The sequence below is a fragment of the Penicillium crustosum genome, assembly GCF_028827405.1.
Source record: "Penicillium crustosum strain IBT 35664 chromosome Unknown utg000001l_segment0_segment0, whole genome shotgun sequence".
NCBI lineage: Eukaryota > Fungi > Ascomycota > Eurotiomycetes > Eurotiales > Aspergillaceae > Penicillium > Penicillium crustosum.
Window position 1 is genome coordinate 5652450 of NW_026623122.1, and position 18402 is coordinate 5670851.

The 18402-nt window shown below is 47.9% G+C and overlaps 6 protein-coding genes across 6 annotated transcripts; 3 read left to right on the plus strand and 3 right to left on the minus strand.

Annotated features, from left to right (window-relative positions):
- Positions 1–426: 426 nt before the first annotated feature.
- N7487_002124 (Zn(II)2Cys6 transcription factor) lies at positions 427–2662 on the plus strand (the record flags this gene model as incomplete). The annotated part of the gene is made up of 5 exons (XM_056869871.1): positions 427–611; positions 689–1238; positions 1297–1673; positions 1728–2051; positions 2137–2662. The coding sequence occupies 5 exons, from the start codon at positions 427–429 to the stop codon at positions 2660–2662; spliced, it is 1962 nt and encodes a 653-aa protein (XP_056734655.1).
- A 357-nt stretch (positions 2663–3019) lies between these two features.
- On the plus strand, positions 3020–3844 carry bud32 (serine/threonine protein kinase BUD32; the record flags this gene model as incomplete). Its single annotated transcript, XM_056869872.1, has 1 exon — positions 3020–3844. One exon carries the CDS (start codon positions 3020–3022, stop codon positions 3842–3844), a length of 825 nt encoding a protein of 274 aa, XP_056734656.1.
- Positions 3845–3983: 139 nt separating this feature from the next.
- N7487_002126 (putative gamma-cysteine synthetase regulatory subunit) lies at positions 3984–4986 on the minus strand (the record flags this gene model as incomplete). Its single annotated transcript, XM_056869873.1, has 2 exons — positions 3984–4911; positions 4964–4986. The coding sequence occupies 2 exons, from the start codon at positions 4984–4986 to the stop codon at positions 3984–3986; spliced, it is 951 nt and encodes a 316-aa protein (XP_056734657.1).
- A 218-nt stretch (positions 4987–5204) lies between these two features.
- Positions 5205–6384, minus strand: N7487_002127 (aldo/keto reductase family protein; the record flags this gene model as incomplete). The annotated part of the gene is made up of 6 exons (XM_056869874.1): positions 5205–5357; positions 5431–5800; positions 5881–6062; positions 6113–6170; positions 6225–6235; positions 6313–6384. The coding sequence occupies 6 exons, from the start codon at positions 6382–6384 to the stop codon at positions 5205–5207; spliced, it is 846 nt and encodes a 281-aa protein (XP_056734658.1).
- Positions 6385–6607: 223 nt separating this feature from the next.
- On the minus strand, positions 6608–15044 carry N7487_002128 (type I polyketide synthase; the record flags this gene model as incomplete). The annotated part of the gene is made up of 15 exons (XM_056869875.1): positions 6608–7408; positions 7459–7779; positions 7838–9743; positions 9799–9860; positions 9912–10244; positions 10288–11607; positions 11663–12677; positions 12725–12884; positions 12934–13054; positions 13104–13439; positions 13492–13641; positions 13691–13850; positions 13899–13983; positions 14040–14388; positions 14436–15044. The coding sequence occupies 15 exons, from the start codon at positions 15042–15044 to the stop codon at positions 6608–6610; spliced, it is 7728 nt and encodes a 2575-aa protein (XP_056734659.1).
- Positions 15045–16063: 1019 nt separating this feature from the next.
- Positions 16064–16965, plus strand: N7487_002129 (uncharacterized protein; the record flags this gene model as incomplete). The annotated part of the gene is made up of 5 exons (XM_056869876.1): positions 16064–16077; positions 16134–16161; positions 16242–16260; positions 16316–16393; positions 16445–16965. The coding sequence occupies 5 exons, from the start codon at positions 16064–16066 to the stop codon at positions 16963–16965; spliced, it is 660 nt and encodes a 219-aa protein (XP_056734660.1).
- Positions 16966–18402: the final 1437 nt, after the last annotated feature.

An 18402-nucleotide genomic window follows, 5' to 3' on the forward strand; every position in this document is an offset into this window, starting at 1 on the left:
CATATATTCCAGAAATAGGAGATTCGTGGGCCCTTTAGGGTCAGAGCAAAGGGCCGGGGAGCTCTTTACTGGGAAAAGAAAAACAAAGATATCAAATCACAGAGAACACAGCCCATGTCCGGAGTGACCAGGGAGTGAATCATCCAATCAGCATCGTGAAACCCCTGAGGCAGCCATGGGTGTTAGCCTTTGGCCATCACATCGCCTCGACAGTTTCTTTGTTACCCATTGCCTTATTTGGCCACGCCACATCCGTAAGCACTCGGTGGGTTGGATGTTTCTTTGTCTGCTTGGGCAGTGGATCGTCTCTCTTTCTCAAAAGTATTGATTTCTAGCTGAATATCCGTGGGTCGCACTTAATCTTTTACATATCCCCTCATCTATCTCCCCGGCCTCCCCGAAAAACAACCCGGATTTGCACTGTGGATGACCATGGAGTTTGGCAACCCAAGAATCCCTAGGAAGCGCGAGATCCGAACACGAGCCCCGACAGCCTGTCAGACCTGTCGGCTGCGCAAGACTCGATGTGACAACACCAGGCCGACCTGTAGCTACTGCGCTGTGCAGGGGATGGAGTGCAACTATCCCGAAACATCGCCACAGCAGAACCAGTAAGATATTTTCATTGTCCATGGGTGTGAATGGTGGTGGGGGAGGACAACACACTAAGCATTGACCTTATTCTTAGAGTTGGGTTTGACCCTAGCAACCCATCGAATAATGAGGTGCTCCAACGACTGAATCATATCGCCGGGTTGCTGGAGAACTTCAAATCCGAAGGCTCCACCAGCTCGACTCGTTCGCTCAAAGAAGGATTCTTTGAGTTGGCTATGCAGAACCCTAGCCCCGTAGCCGAGTCATTGCCGGGGAGCAATCCACCTAGCACCAGCACTGGTAGTGTCGATGATCGGGGAGCCGATAATGATCCCCGAATCCTTTACATGGCTAGTTCCGGGGAGAACATGCTCCGATGGCCCATCTTCAACAAGGTCATCACCGAAGCCGAAAAGCATATCCGATCCTTTCTCCTCGACTCGCTAGATAACCAGCCCCGCAGTATGCAGGCACCCCGACAGGTGGGGATCGGAAGCTTTGTCGATGAGATCCCTAGACTTTGCAGGAAGTACTTCCTACTATGCCACCGAAGAAACCCGATAGTCGATCTAGACAGTCTAGACCGCTATGCCAAGGAGGTCACTGTCCAGGGTCTTGGATGGGATGGCCCCTCGTGTCAAGTGGTATGTCAGTTCCTTTTTAGGAATTCCAAGTCCCACTTGAGCTAAATCATGTCTCTAGTTGCTAGCGTGTGCCTTAGCTTCGTGCACATCATCGAAGTTTGTCCCACTGTCAGAGGACATGCCAGCGAATCTGGATGGACTCCAAGCGCCCCCAATGTCCGATGCCAATCTCGATTTGGCTGAAACATATTTCCACGCAGCAAAACAGAGATTCGGTTTCTTGCATACCTCTCCAACAGATATTCAGTGCTTCCTTCTTGCTGGAAGCTACCATAGACATGCCATACGACCTCTACAGGCTTGGTTCTGTTACCAGCAGGCATCTTGCAGATTAGAAGTTCGTTTGCGGTCGCTGTGTAGAGAACAGTGGACCGCTGATGACAATTACCATAATCTGGAGTCCAGACTGTACTGGTCGTGTATCCAAGCGGAACAGTAGGTTATTTACACCGGGCTTTTATGTGATCACCAACTAAGTATGGCCTATAGTGAGATGCAGAGCGAGCTCCCTCTCTGGAGCAGTGGTCTTGAGAGCCTAGGCTATTCAGACCCATTCCCCAAATTCTCGCACAGGTCTCCTTCCTCATATGACCAAATGGAGGAAGATGAAGATTTCGCAGTCAGGCCAGGCTTTGAACTAGATGGCACCGAAGAAGAGAAAGGCTGGAAATTCTACATCGGGTCTATCTGTAATCGTCGAACCACCAATGACATAGTGTCTGACATGTGGCGTCAAGGCGAGAAAGGCTGGACCAAAGATATCCCCGATCTCCTAAGAAAAACCATGGACGCAGAGCGTGTTGTAACATCATGGTACGAGCCACGAGCCCCGAGCCATGAGGTCCCCCAAACACAATTTAAATGTCCCCGACTCGCCTTGCTAACTCTCTTCCCAAAGGTACGAAATCTCGCTAGCGGGGATCCAGTCTGCAAAAGACAATCCAGACCTGAGGTTCTTCTTCCGCGGTCGGTACCACATGGCACTGGAGAGGATCTACCGACCAGCATTCTACCTTGCAATGCATTTCCAGGGTATGCCAACTTTCATCAGAAAGAACAATCAATTGTGGGCCGAAGTGTTCCACTTGGCGCAAAAGGCCATTGACAACTGCGTCATACTCATCCCAAGCTACTGGTATCAGTTCCGACATGAGTGGATCTGGAACGTGGTCCGGGCTAGCTTCGCCTGTGCTGTGCACATTCTCGGGGCTGTCTTATTCCAACTTGAGGCATCTCGGGACCCTACTACGTGGCAGGTGCGGTTACCGGTGAATTGGACTGCTTTGGTGAGGTTGTCGATTCGGACGCTGAAGCATTGGTCGGCAGAGTCTACTGATCTAGAGGTAATGGCGTCGACTCTTGAGAGGATGTATCAGGGTACTTGTCGGTTGGCTAATGTGCGGCCTGACCTTCATCTGCTTTGATTTAATTGTTAATATGGAGGTATTGAGAAAAGGGGTATACATATAGGGGTTTGTGAACTCATGTGTCCACATAATGAGATACTATGCATTGATGATCTCCAAATTATTTTTTAATTTACATGTAAATTGCTTCTGGTTTGATTAATTGACATGTATTTAAGATATTAAGATATTAAGATACCAACATACATATTAATATATTCAATCCAACTATCAACATCCAAATAATCCCAACTGGTTATGTATACAACTGGTTATACTCCGAGAATCCGCCCCACCACAACTTTTTCCTTCACTTCAACACTTCATCCCTTTCCCTTTCCCACCTTTCCACCTCTCCTCTTCAACTCTCTTACAATGGAAGAATATAAACCCCCTCCTCTCCCCTCCCCCTTCAATAATACCACACCACCACCAACCCTCCTCACCCAAGGTGCTGAAGCCCACCTCTACAAAACCATTTCCCTCAACCCCTCCATCCCCGCCGCGCTCAAGATCCGTCCCTCAAAACCCTACCGCCACCCAATTCTCGACCGCCGACTCACCCGCCAACGGATAACCTCAGAAGCACGATGCCTGGCGAAATTGGTACGGGAGGGTGTCAGCGTTCCAGCCCTCCTAGCCCTGGACTGGGAGGGACACGGCGGCACAGAAGGCGGGTGGGGCGGTGCCTGGCTAATGATGGAATGGATTGATGGGCCTGTCGTGCGGGTAGTTCTCGAGCAGTGGGAAGCATGGATGAAGCAGAACCAAGGCTCGCTGGATTCGTCACAGATCGAGAACGAAGAAGCGCGTGTGCGCGACTTGTTGAAGAAAATGGGCTCTGCTATCGGTGTCTTGCACAAGGCTGGTGTTGTGCATGGAGACTTGACTACGAGTAACCTCATGCTGCGACCACCTGCGGATGCAAGTGGTGCTGTTGATGGCGCTGGCTCGCCCTCCACAGAGGGCGATGTCGTGTTGATTGATTTCGGTCTTGCGTCGCAGAGTAATCAGGATGAGGACCGGGCTGTTGATTTATATGTGTTGGAGCGGGCGATTGGGAGTACGCATCCGCGCTCGGAGCCTATGTTTGATGCGTTGATTGCGGGTTACCGGGATAGCTACAAGGGGGCTGTTTCTGCGCTGAGGAGGCTTGAGGATGTGCGCCTGAGAGGGCGGAAGAGGAGTATGCTTGGTTAAGCCAGTCTCATTTGATTTTAGAGATGGATGCAACCTCCCACACCAGCTATGATTGATTTAAAAGCAAAAAAGAAACGCCACGCTTGTCACGACAAATATCCATATTGACGACGCAAAGAAGAAAAAAAAAAAGAAGCATTCATGACCGGTCCTTGAGACATGTGCCGACATCAGCCGACGCGAAATACCCCTTGTTCTCGACTACTCCGCGATCCTTGACGACTGCCGTGTACTTAACTACCCACTGCGGTTCGACATCTCCCTGGATACCGTCATTGGCCTCGGGGGACGAAGCCAAGATGCCCGCACCGCTCTTCTCGGCGGGACCGAGCAGTTCCCGCGTCGTGCCGACAGGAAGAATATCATGGCAATCGTTATGGGTGAGGAGTTGAATCTTCTCTTGTTTCGCATAGAGAATCAAATGTTTAGGAACGACACAGCAATCCTTAAGATTGATCTGATCGACCGAGGGCTTAACCTTGGTATGCGGGAGGAACCGAGCCAAGCGTTCGCTGCCGAACTCTGCGACTCCCAGCTGGGAGATTACGCCCTGCTCATGCAGCGACTCCAGCACTTGCCATGTCTGCACCAGGCTGTCGAAGTCGTCCGGTTCACCGTTGCTCGTTTCGTTGTCTTCTTCTTCGCTGTCGTCGTCTGCATCGAACAGAATCCCCGGGAACGAGACGATCAGTAGATCGATAGACTTGACGTGTAGTTCCTTCAATACCAGATCAATTGCCTCTCTGGTGTGCGCGCACCGCCTTGACACCGGGATTCCCGGTAGGTAGAATAGTTTCACTGTGATATCGTATTGGTCGCGCTCTTCTGACAGACCGGGCTGTGAGAAGTCGATCGCGGGGATATAGAGACCATCTTTGGTCTGTAGGGTCCATGAGGGCGGATGCGATGCGGCTGAGTGACCATTTGTCTCGGTGCCGTTAGCCGGTGAGGTTTCGATTTGTTGCGAGGCAAGGAAGTTGGATCGAAGTGAGTTGATTAGCTCAACATTTGATTTCTGGGTCAGAGGCTGGCGAATGACGGATTGCCGTCCAGCTTGCATAATATTCCTGTGAAGTTTGAGTGACTTTGCTTCGAGGCGCATCGAATGAAACCACTTACGAACTGGATAGAATCAACTTCATGATGGAAGAATATATGAGAACTTGGGATATAGATATATTGAAATCTAAATCGCAAGTGTCAAGCGACAAGATGAAGATCGGAGTGCGAGAAGGTTGAAAGTTGAAAGTCGCAATTTCACCCCGCGGAGAGCCCCTCCTACGGGCCTCTGACAAATCCAACGTTCCTCCGGCTTCCTCTACTCTACGCTACCGCTCCATCTAACCTCCAACCATCTACTTCAATCTTCATCAACAGTCGGATCCCAGTCCGTGGGAGAATACTCTCCAGTATCAAGCAACTTCATATCCTCATCCGCCAACTCAAAATCAAAAACATCAGCATTCTCGCGAATGCGCTTCGGCGTAGTAGACTTGGGCAGAGGCACAAATCCCTAAGAACCAGACTATTAGCATACCCGATTCTAAATTATATCCTTTACTCTGAATAAAATCGATCCTACTTACCATCTGCAAACTCCACCGAATCAAAACCTGCGCCGGCGTCTTCCCATACTTCTTCCCGATAGAAAGCAGCACAGGCTCCGTCAACCGACTCCCATGCGCAAGAGGCGAGTACGCCTCAACAACAATCTTCCTCTTCTGTAGCCACTCCACGATATCCGAGTGATCCAACCACGGGTGTAGCTCATACTGACCGACATCAATCTGACCACCCCCGCCACCCTGGATGTAAGCCTCCAGTTCTTCGAGGTGGTGAATACCGTAGTTGGATACACCGATGGATTTTACTTTTCCTGCTTTCTGGGCTTCAACCAGCGCATCCCAGGAACCTAGACGGGCTTCTTTGCCGCCGTAGGGTGCATGGATTAGAATACTGTTGGTTATGTAGATCCAGCGGTTAGATTATACATTCCATTTCCATGGGGGATATATGTTTATCCCGGGGAAACTTACAGGTCAAAGTATTCCTGTGCTGCTTCTCGTAGACTGGAATTAATAGCTCGCTTGGTAGATTCGTAGCCCATTGATCCTGGCGGGATCTTAGTCGTAAAGAAGATCTGCGATCGATCCAGATTGGAGTTCAGGATTGCCTTTCCGCAGGGCTTCTCGTTGCGGTACATGATTGCGGAGTCAACCTGATACTTGGTTAGTGTGTTCTTCTTGTGATTCTTCCTGGGGGGCGTACATGGCGGAATCCAACGTCCAGGGCTTCGAGAGTAGCCTTCTCGGTCGCGGAGGAGGGACTATCATTTGGTTAGGGGATTTAATTCAGAATGAGGGAATTGGTTCAAACATACATCATATACACCTATTGCCATACATATCATCATGTCAGCTCTCTTCCGAAGTTGAATTTCATGTGTCTGTGTTTGCGGGGTAACTGACTCCATATCCTATAACTGGGATCTCATGTCCTGACTGTAGCCGATGCTTTGACTGGAGAGTAAGCTTTGCCATATTGTTGGTTGAAATATGAAATATGAAGTATGAAAAAAGAGAATCAATCCAGCCTTGTTTGATAAGAAAGCGATGAGATCATAGTGGGGGTTGATGCGATGTTGCCCGAATAGGAATCGTCTATAAAACGACACCCCCACAACTTGATCTTACTACTATATAGACCAGGCTGGAAGATTATGATAGCAATTCAAGTCCAATTCAGTGAATTTCATCTATAGGTCTATGAAGCTTGCACGAGGTTACTCTTCTTCGCAACCAATTGTGACACCGACGCCAACGTTGCACCTCCAAGGATCTCAAAAACACCCAGCTCAGCCTGAAGCTCTTCAGCAAACCAATCGCGCAGTTCTACCGCAACGAGTGAGTCCACTCCATACTGGTGTAAGGGCGTATTTGCATCAACGTCTGCCATCGCCATACTCACAGTCTTAGAAAGCTTTTCAGTGGACAATTCCAAAACAGCCGCATTGGCATCGGCCAAAGTCTCTGCTTGTAGCAGTGATCCTGCTCCTTTGGCGCTGTGTGGTCGACTATCTGCTTTTCCGCCGAGTTTCTTATCCGTGATCAGGTGTCGGACGAGTGGGTTATCTTGCCATTGTTTCTTGTCGGAAAGTGCACTTGGTGACAAGCCAACGACAGTCTGACAATCTAGAGGTGTCGGAAGACCAATCCTGGGATCACAATACTTGGATAGCAGGGCATGGAACTGTGCTTCAGTTACTTGTGCCACACCACAGCTTCCACTGTCGGCCGCACCACCAGCGAAATCACACAAACCCAAGTCCAGGGAAGTCGCCTTCTCACTCATCCCAACACGGTGTCGAGCTAGTGCATCATGGAAAGTATTGCCGGCGGCGTAGTTGACCTGTCCAGTGGCTCCTAGAATACCCGAAAGAGACGACAGCAAGATGAAAAAGTCCATGCCTCGGGGAAGATGTTTGTGGAGGTTCCACGATCCCTGAACCTTGGGGCTAATGGATTCCTGCCAGAATTGGTGGGAAATTTCCGCAAAGTGAGCGTCCTAGGGAGGTTAGCCCATCTGAAAGCAAACAAAGTCACATCAATACTCACTCTCGGTACCATGGCTGCCTGGATGCATCCTTTGATCCGGGGCATTTGCGATCTAGATTCACGCAAAGCGTTCTTCACCGATTCTCCATCCGAGACATCACAAGCTGGGGCCAGAACCATCACACCTTTCAGTTCAAGGTGCTTGACAAGCTCCTTGCCATTCTCACTTTGGCCCCCGGACCTTGAGAGAAGAAGCAAATGGCGAGCTCCTTGGTCTGCCAACCAACATGCGATATTTCTTCCTAGGCTTCCGAATGCCCCAGAAACCACGAACGTGGCATTGGGATCCAATGAGAAACTGGGTCTGGTTCTCAAAGCCATCTAGAAAACGGGGACATATTAGAACGAGTAAATAAGAGAAGGGAGAAATAACTTTTACCTTAACCTGATCGTGTCCTCGCATCTCAAGCACCATTTTACCAACATGTTGGCCAGTATGCATCTTTCCAAATGCCTCTTCCATTTCCCCCACTCCGTATACGTTGACAGGCTGGGATGGTCGCAGGTTGCCAGCCTGCATGGAATCAAACACCGATTTGAGAGCAGCGATGCATACCTCGGGTTTTTCAACTGACATGGCAGGTAAGTCGATGGCGCTGAAGGTAACATTCTCAAGGAACTGGAACATGGGGAGCCCCTGGTTTGATAGAATTTCCCTTTTACCGATCTCAATGAATCTACCATAAGGCGCAATACACCTCCAAGATTCGAACAGACCTTCCCCTGTCAGTGAATTGAGAATAACATCGACACCCTTTCCACCCGTGCGACGCTTGATCATCTTTGAAAACACAATCGTCTGGCTGGAGAAAATGTGGGACGCGGGGATGCCGTAAATATCCATAAGCAGTTGTTTCTTGCTCTCGGAGCTTACCGTTGCAAAAACCGTTGCTCCGGCACTCTTTGCAATCTGGATTGCTGCTAGGCCAGTATCACTGGATGCCGAGTGGACTAACACGGTTTCACCGGGCTGGATGCGGGCCATGTTGTGCAGTGCAATGTGTGCAGTGGCAAAATCGACTGGCACAGCTGCGGCGTTTGCAAAGGATATACCCGCAGGAATCTTGACGATAGGGCCAGTTTCTCGCAGGCGAATTGACGTGGCAAAGCAACCATTTTGTAGGACGGCAACGGAATCACCGACTTGGAATCGCCTACAGGCGTCACCCACTCGAATGACATTTCCAGAGCATTCAGATCCGGTATCGCTCGGTTTCAACTGGCCTGCTACAATCAGCTCGTCATGGGAGTTTAGCCCTGCGCATTTTATCTCGATCTCGATCTCATCTGGCTGGAGTGGCTCGTAAGCAGTCTCATCTTCGATGAACTCGTATTCATTCGTTAGACCCGGAGATGTGGCATTCAGTCGCAATGGAATTTGGCTGTTGAAGCTTTGCGTACGGTGTTGATGAGAGGTGGCCATGGCTGATATGCTCTCATTCAATGGTTTGGAAGCAATCAGGCGAGGGATATTCAAGACTCCATCCTGCTCAATGTACTCCGTATCCGCATTTGCAGTCGATGGCGACAAGAAAAATTTAATCAACCTTGTGATATGGTCGTGTTGTTTTATACTCAAGGGGCCACGAGGCTCGAGCGAAAGTAGGTGAAGTTTACGTACGCTATCTTCCGTCATCAGGACGCGGAATAGTCCATCCACAAGGCGGAACTGTGGCTGTGAGGGAAGTATGCCTCCTCCTTGATTGATCCACAGCACCTGTGACGTGGAGGAAAGGAGACTGCGAAGTTGTTGGAACAGCTCCGATTGCATTTCCGACAAAATTGGAACGTGAAGCTCGAGAAGGAAGATCCGTAGCAATGGAATTTCAGACTTGTACTCCATTGCCTCTTGAACAGAGGAAGAACGGATAGGGGCGAGCTTGTTCGATTGACAGTATTTAACAAGGAACTGTGCGAGTTCTTGCTGGCCCGACTCGGCAACGTCGTAGACAACTTCGATTTCCGGGATAGGATAGGCTGTCGGGGGTTCCTCGGCGGCTGTGGAGACTATCAGACCAAATTCGTGGGATATGGTTCTATCGAATTCTGGTAGAAGGAGATCCAGGCCAGAGAATCCAGTCTGAAGAAGAAGTTCGTCCCATTGCCTCTCGTCGAAGCAAGGCCCCGGTCCCGAATCTGCGACTGAATCTGTGGAATTTAGCGTTGTCGACTGGCTTTCATCGGAGACGAAGAACCTACTAAGCCAAAATTTCTCAAGAAGCCCGAACGTAAAAGTAGACCGGAGACCAGGACTGATCATCTCGTACAGCATGAGCTTGCCACCTCTAGATATTATGTGTCAGATTGATTAGGACATTGAGCGTTGGAAACGGCACTAACGGCTTTAGAAGCTTTCGGGCATTGCCTAGAGCATCTTTGATGTTTGAAGTAGCATGAATGACCTGCATTGTAGTTAGTAGTTGTGATCTTTCTAGGAAGAAATATGAGCGCACCATGGAAGCAACGACTATATCGTATGTACCACACTCAAACTCCTGTTTCTCAGGATCCTGCTCAATGTCCAAAAGCTTGAATTGCATCCGCCCGGCCTCCTGATGGAACTGATCTTGGACACTAGCAAAAGACGACCCTGATTTATCGGTAAAGTCCCACTGGGCATACTGCGGGTTTCTGTTTTCGGTATTGCCCAACGTACGCAACATAACGTCTGTCATAGATCCAATTCCAGCACCGACCTCCAGAATCTTCATTTTGGGGTTGAGATGAGATAGAAGATCAAGGTATTTGGCAGCTTGCCTAAGGCCATGGGATTCATGAAGCTGGTACTGTCATAAGCGATAGCACTAGAGTATGAGCATCAAAACTTACTTGTTCGGAGTAGAATTCTTTCAGCATGTCACCTTCAAAAAAGGTTGATGGGTCCATTTCACCGGTAAGGAACTCCAATAGATTTCGAGCAACGGTGACATAGAAATATCCTCTTTTGTTGAGATTCAGCAATCGATTTTCGACATCTTGAAGATCTCCAAGACCGACCAGCCGACTCTTCAACGGCTCAGTGGCAAATTGAAGCAGGCCTTTATCAAGCAGGTGTTGTCGACCCATCATCCAGTCCACGTATTTCTTCAGATGTGGCTGTGATGGCTTGAGCTGCTGCTCAGATAATATTTTCAGTGTTTCAGTGATGCGCGCCATGAACATGAAATCCAAATCACCCAAGAAATCTTTTGTGTCTTCTGTCAAGTCAGGGTATTCCTTGATACAGAGATCTGTAGTTTCTCTATTGCTCAGTAGGTTGAGGTCGGGCTTCCATAAGACCTGATAGCAGAGATCTTCGGGGGACGAGGCATTTTCCTCTGTGTTTTTTGAGCTATTGACATCTGTTTCGAGTCCCTCAACAGAGATCAGAGTTTCACGCAATTTCTCGTCAAATGTGAAGATGTCAGAGGAAGGACCAGTAAATGAAGATCTCACAGTGCGAGTAGCGTACGTCCTCAAAATGCCAGATGATGTGTTTTCGAGAGCGCTCGCAACCCACAAATTTCTCACATACTTTGGAACAGTAGTGGGTATATTCTCTGTTTTAGAAGTCACCACTGTCCAGGTGGATGTCTGCAAAATTGCATCGAGAGTTGTCGGATGGATCGTCTCGCCTGCTGAAGAAGATAATCTTTTGACTTGGGCAGTCACACATGGCTGCACAGGACTAATTGACAATGTGTCGATGAGCTGGAAGGCTTCTCCATAGTCATAGCCGGAGTTCAAAAAACTGTCGTATAGAGATGGGCCATCCACTGGCAATGTGCATGTTTTGACGGCATCCGAGTAGGCCTCCAATTGTGAGGTCCACAATTCCTCTGTGTGTACTTTGTCCATTTCAGGCTCCTCCTCGAGCGTATACACGATCTGAATAGACCCGGTGCAGTTTTCGATCCATTCTTCATTCTCACATGTGCAGAGGCGAAATTCAAAGCTGGTGGAGCTTTCGGAGCCCATGCCCTTGGCAGGGTGGAGGTAGAAGCTAGTCTCGATTCCGTATGTTCCAGGCGGAACTATCATCGCGGCATGGAATCTGGCTTCTTGTATATTAAATCCGGTAATTGTTCTTCCTTGCTCTGCCACCTGCTTGGCCGCCTCGATAGCCATCACCAACATGCCAGCGCCGGGGTATATAATCGTGCCATTGACCTTCTCTGTTGTTAGTTTGTAAATTTTGCACTACCCAAATGCTATCTCCTCTCACCTGATGATCTTTGGTCCAAGGCATCTCAGAAACGCGTACAAAGTTCCTCCACCGCATCTCGAAAGGATTGCAGTTTGGGTCAGAAACCCCCAGTAGGTCGTTGCGGCCAAATGGATGTAGTCGGTGATCTTTGCTAATTTTACTCTCATGCCAGTATGAGGTATCATGGTTGAAGGGGTACTCAGGTAAATCTGGCAGTGATTTTGGAATATCACATCCTGTAGAATCAATTCCATTCACCAAGGAAAGATCAATCGGATAGCCGGCAGTGTGCAGATTACCGAAGACGGCGAATACAGTATCGGCCGCTGACATGTTTCGTACCAATAACGAAAAGTATTCAGTTGGTGTCTCGTTTCCAATTCTCTTCAATACATCCTTGCAGGGACCCTGTAAGACTGAATGTGGACCAACCTCGAGTATGTGGTCAATATCTCTTGCCCTGCGGTGACTACCATCTAATCTCTTATGGGAGTTTGGAGCAGATCCTGAGAACAGTCTAGTCAGTCCATCCGAGAAGCGCACTGGAGAGACCATATTCTTAACCCAATAAGAAGCTTGAGAAACCTCTCCTGGATCGATCCAATCGCCGGTCACAGAGGACACCATCTCCGGGTTATTCTTATGCCCCGTATGACCTACCTCCAACTCTCCCATCGCGTCCTGATAGAGAGATGCGACTTCCTTCATTTGAGATGAATGATAGGCCAAGTTGACCTTAAGTCTCCGACAAAGGATATTTTCCTTGTCGAGTATGATTTTGAGGGAGTCGAGGTGGGTAACCTCTCCAGTAACTGTCACGCTCTTGGGGCTATTGATGCAGCCAACAATGAGATTGACAACCTCGAGATCCTTGCTCAGCTTGTCGATGTACGGCTTGATGCCCTGTTCTGATAGGCCCACTGCAAGCATGGAACCTCTCATTTGGCTGGAGTTCTCCAGCTTACTGCTCATATAACCTCGATAATAGGATACCTTCCAGGCTGATTGTCTGGAGATTGCACGGGCGCAATACCTGATAGAGGAGGTAAGAATAGTCTCTCAAGAGGTTGGGTTACTTACGCTGCTGCCACCTCGCCGGATGAATGGCCTAGTACCGCTTTGGGAGTGATGTTCACAGAGCGGAGGAGATCAACCAAAGCCACCTGAACGATCGTGCACAGTATTTGGCTATACTCAGTCTTATTGATATTTGAAGTGGATTCACTGCGTTCGAGCTCGTCTAGGGTACGTTAACAGAGAGCCATAATTGATAGCTGTACTTCACATACCAAGGGGCACCCATTCACATCCTAGTGTTTGGAGATACTCGCCGGCATCCTCGATACTTTGAAGGAACACAGGGTAAATATCGAGAAGCTGGCGCCCCATCGCATACCACTGGGCTCCTTGCTATAAAACTGTCAGTTTCGGTTATTTCAAAAGAAGGACGCACACTTACCCCAGAAAATACCATAGCAAGATTCGATGAACCGCGAGACTGGGATGCTGGCGAAAATCGGTCAACCAATGCCCCCAGGTCATCTGACGGGCGAACGACAGCAAACGACCTCCATGGTAGATGAGTCCGTCTACACGCTAATGTATAAGCAAGATCATTTAGGAACTTTGGGCTCTTCCTGGCCGATTGTGAGATGGCGGAGAGGCGTGACTTCCAGGTTTCCTTAAGTCGAAGAATCCCCTTTTCGTCTGCTGCTGACCAAACGAGGAGTTTGGGTATATCGTTTGTTATTTCTGTCAGTCCATTGGAGCCAGTTCCATCTGAACTTATTTCCCCCTCTGTGTCCAAATCGCAATCTCTGCATTTAGATGGCTGGAAGGGGGGGCACTGTATTATGATTCCCTTTCAGGCCATTCAGTTTCATGAAATTGTAGGCATCATCCAGGACAATATGGGCGTTTGATCCTCCATAGCCAAAAGAGCTAACTGATGCTCGTCGAAGTCCCTCCGAGGGCCAGGGCAGAGCTTTTTGTGGGAACTGTCTCCGTCAGATATAAGAACGCGAATGTTCAATTGGTTTGACTTACCTTGATATTTAAGAACTCGTCATCAATTCTGGGGTTCAAGCTCTGCAGATTCACGCTGTTGGGAGGAATTATTCCTTTCTCTAGTGCTAGAACTGTTTTGATGACTCCAGCAACTCCGCTGGCACCTTCCAGGTGTCCAATATTAGACTTCACCGACCCACTAAATATTTTATTAGCGAGGGTCAAAACCTGGAACTATCATACTCACATGTATAATGGATTATCTAGAGAGTGATGGGGTCGAAACACAGACCCAATGGCTGCGGTCTCAATTGGATCTCCAATGGCAGTTCCTGTGTTATGTTAGCCTGGATTTCATACAATATTGTGGATATTGTGGTGGCCAGACCTGTTCCGTGTGCTTCAAAATAGCGCGTCGTCGCCATGTCCAGCCCTGCCTTGCGATAAACCTCTTGTATTAATGTAGCCTGCATCTCGGTACTGGGCAACGTAATTCCCGGTGTCCTTCCATCCTGGTTAGAGGCAGAAGACCTTATCACGGCTCGGACTGTATCCCCGTCTCGCACGGCATCTTCCAAGGGACGAATGACAAGGACGCCAACTCCTTCGCCACGTGCATATCCATTGCCACGTTCGTCAAAACTATAGCAACGGCTGTCTTTAGATAGAAGTCCCAAGTTGTCCATCATTAGTGAAGTCTCCAATGCCAGGATAACGTTACTACCAATTGCCAGTCCCTAACGGTATCAGAAATGTGATAGGCTTAGTTGAAACGTAGACTTACCATGGTTGAATCACCACTCCATATGGACTGACATGCCATATCGATAGCCATTAGGCTACTTGAGCAAGCCGTGTCAATCGCAGCACTGGGTCCGATGAGGTCAAAGAACCAACTAATGCGGTTCGCCACCATATTCCCCGTGGTTCCTGTGATACCCCACTTCTGTAGGTATTGGGGATCTTTTGCCTGCAACATCAGGTACTCATGGCCTGATGACCCAGTAAAAACGCATGTCCTTGATCGTGCGATTCCTTCCATAGTAATGCCAGCATTCTCTAGTGCCCGATAAGTAGCTTCCAGGATCAGCCTCTGCTGAGGGTCCATGGCCTCTGCCTCAGCGGCAGTAATAGAAAAGAAAGGCGCATCGAACAAGGCAACATCTTCTTTCATGAAGTGACCTCCACGTAGAGATAAGCTATCAAGTCGATTGGCGTTCAGGTTATGGTGGGAGTCAATGTTCAGCCGATCTGGAGGAAACTCCGTAGAAGCGCATCTTCCCTCGACGATCATGTCCCAGAAGGACTCCGAAGATACGGCATCCTGTGGGAATTTGAGTGACAATCCAACAATTGCCAACGGCGACAGTGTTTTGTCAGTTGACCTTGACATCTTCCCTATTTGTTACTGTTTGACACTTGTTCTGTAATTTGAGGATCTCAAAAAGGGAAATGGCACCTGATAAGCCCTTTAAGACAGTCTCTATGTCACTATACTGTCTCACATTCTTACGTCTGCCTACGTACATATGTGGGTGGCGGTGAACTGCAATGAAAATCCTCGGGCAAAATATTTGATACTTGGCAGTCGAAAAGCCTGGAAATTGACTTTACAACTTACAATAGTTAGCTGCTTATGCGGCCTCAGTCCTTGGCGACTTGGCGATATAAGACTCTATAAATATAACGCATTTGGCTAACGGTTATATAAGAGACGTCATATGTAACAACATTCCAGTGGTCTTTTGGGTGATGTTTTTGTGTGTCTTTTGAAAGTCTTTTTTAGATGTATATAAAGCCGGTAAAAACTATAAACCGTTCAAAGAACTTTGCGAGGTATGATGGGGAGAATTAAGGATTATATGGTATCGCCATCATAAAAATACATTTAACAATTCCATTTAACTGCAGAGTACTACGTAGTGACGAGTTAATATATGTAGGGTAGTGGGGGGCGTGCATACTCATGTAGTTTACACACGCTGCGTGACCTAAAAGAGATAAGCTAGGCATTCCTTGCATCTGAAGCTTACATCCTTGAGCCGTTACTGCAGGCAGATCTTCTATCTTATCTACAGAAATAGTAATAGAAAACACAAATTGCGGTCAAATTACCTGTTACTATTGTCCCAGATGTGATACGACATGTCAAAACAAGGATACCCAAAAAGGGGGGATAGAGATAGCCCTAGAGGGTCCGAATGTCCTCCACCTTGGAGCCAATCATTCAATCTACGTCAGCCAATATTCAGACAGCAAACGCGCGTCCAAAGGGATACGTTATTTCAGGGTTTTTTTCTGGTTTTGGCGTTACATACATATTGGGGTTTGACGGCGTGAGTAGTTGGCAGTCTCGAAGAAATCTCCATTTTTCGCCCCCTTTGGTCTTTCCTGCGTTATTGTTCCGTCAACATGCATTTTCTATGGTAAGATCTCCCTGGATCTCACATTGAAGGTCCCAGGTAACTGACAGTTCCGACAGTCTCCATGGTAGGGGCACCAACTCGGAGGTAAGATATCTTGATTTCTCCCTGGCTCGGTCCTCATATAAAAGTTTAATTTGCTGACTAGTTTGATTTTAACTCTATAGATCTTCAAACGGCAAACTGGTACCTTTATCTACAAAGTCTCTAAATAAAAGATCGAACTAACATCGGGTTAAAGCTGCGCTTCGACATGAGCTTGGTGACAGTCACAGCTATGACTTTGTCGACGGAACCTTTCCCTCGGCGCTTAACGAAGGTTTGACTTATCCTCAAGCCTAATCATTAACCAATTCTGACAAAAGACTAGATTTGAGGGAATTACTACCTCCTGATGATGAAACATTCGCCTATTGCAATCCATCATCGCCAGAGTCTTGTGCAAAGGCATTCGACGATCTCGAGCGCTATGTACAAGCCGAAGGCCCGTACGATGGTGTCATGGGGTTTAGCCTAGGTGCCACGTTTGTCATGTCGTGGATGTTCAAGAAGCTGCGGGAGCAGAAAGACAACAAACCCGTGCAGCTGCCCTTCAAAGTGGGAATCTTTTTTTCTGCTCCGGGCTTACTCCAGTACCACGACTTGTTAGCCGAGAAATTATTTGGATCAAAGTTCAATCCAGCTGACGGGCTTCTCGATCTACCAACAGCTCATATTTGGGGATGTCACGACCGAGACAAGAAAAAGGCTGAGGCAGCTAGCCAGGCGTGTAACGAGCTAGTTAGGTCTGTTTTTGTTCACGACAAGGGGCATGAGATTCCCATATCTTCTGATAATGTAATCTCGATGGTCAAGGCTATTAACAGGGCTATTACAAGGGCACAAACTTAGCCTTGATCTAAAGGCTGCATTGTGAACATGTTATATTACACTCCAGATCATTGCATTCCAGCGATAACTACCCATTTATTTGAGTAAAACCCGTGGAGATCTTACATTCCATGACTTACCCTAGCCAAATGGCGTTTTGGCCATTAACATTTTAGACATGCACCCAAATGGAGCCTGTAGAAATGTTTCCGGCAATGATCTACTAATCTTTCTTAGGCTACAATGGTACTTGTGTTCCTGGTGAATTTCCCGCGATATGCATCGCACTGCAGCCTGAAGCTGCGAGGCACGAGCTGGAGTCGGAGCAAGGGGAAGTTCACCACGGAAGATAACGGGTTCCAAGACGGCTGAAAAACGGGCATGTTTTAGAAAGTGACGACGCGCGTTTATTTCTAATCATAGTGATGGTATCAAAGATCTATTGCCACTATGTAAGGAGTAGGTCTCCCACGTACATATCCACTCTACTCTATTAAGATAGTCAACTATTTTGTCATAATGATTTTGATGCGGATTACTTTTTGACGTTTTATACAGAGATATAGATGGAGCTTAAGCAAATGGAAAGAATTACAGGATTCGGAAGGCAATTTCTGTGAATTTATTAGCAGCATGTGCATAATCTTGTCGAGCAAAGAAAGTAGATGCGCACCCACTTACGCGAAGGATATTAATTTGGTAATTTCGCGGTTTATATCAACAGTATCCTGATATCTTGATCGCGTTGACAACGAATCTCCGTAATGGCTCAAAACCCGTGGCCAACAATGCATGCGCGATCAGGGTTAATGCGGAAGATCACCCTCGATATTAGAGATTAGTCTGGATATATCCACACTGCACAGCCTTGTCATGTATGTATAACAAATTCTATGTTGTAGATCACTGTTACCTAGGGAACAACAGGTTTATGACGACAATCCCATGGGCTCACCGACTTCTTCCTACAGCAGTGCAGCACCAGTTTTTTACCGGATTCACCGTGTCGACATATACAGGAGGATCTCCAAGCGCTATGGAGTTCCAAGAAATTCACCGACTGTTCAGTTCTCCATGTGAATTTGTTCTACGATTTTCCCATTCCCGGATATGTTGCCTTATTTGCTGTCCACATGTATGTGGAATCAATAGTACATCGACGTGCATATCAGTAGGCAACCCAAAAACAAACTACTATGCGTTCAACCCGAAATACTTCCATGGACTTGGCATGTCCAATGCTAGTGGTACTATTAGCAATTATACAAACATGACTTGCTTACGTGTTCGTCGTAGTTGTGTAGTGCAAGGCTTTGCGAAGTCAAGACTTGTTTGTTTGGTCACTGCTCCTGTTGGTCGGTCGGTTTGACATGGGGATCAAGTACCCAAAAGCTGAATCCACATGTCACTGGCCACTGAGACTGTGACTTGTGCTCTAAGTGACGGCATGCTGGTGAG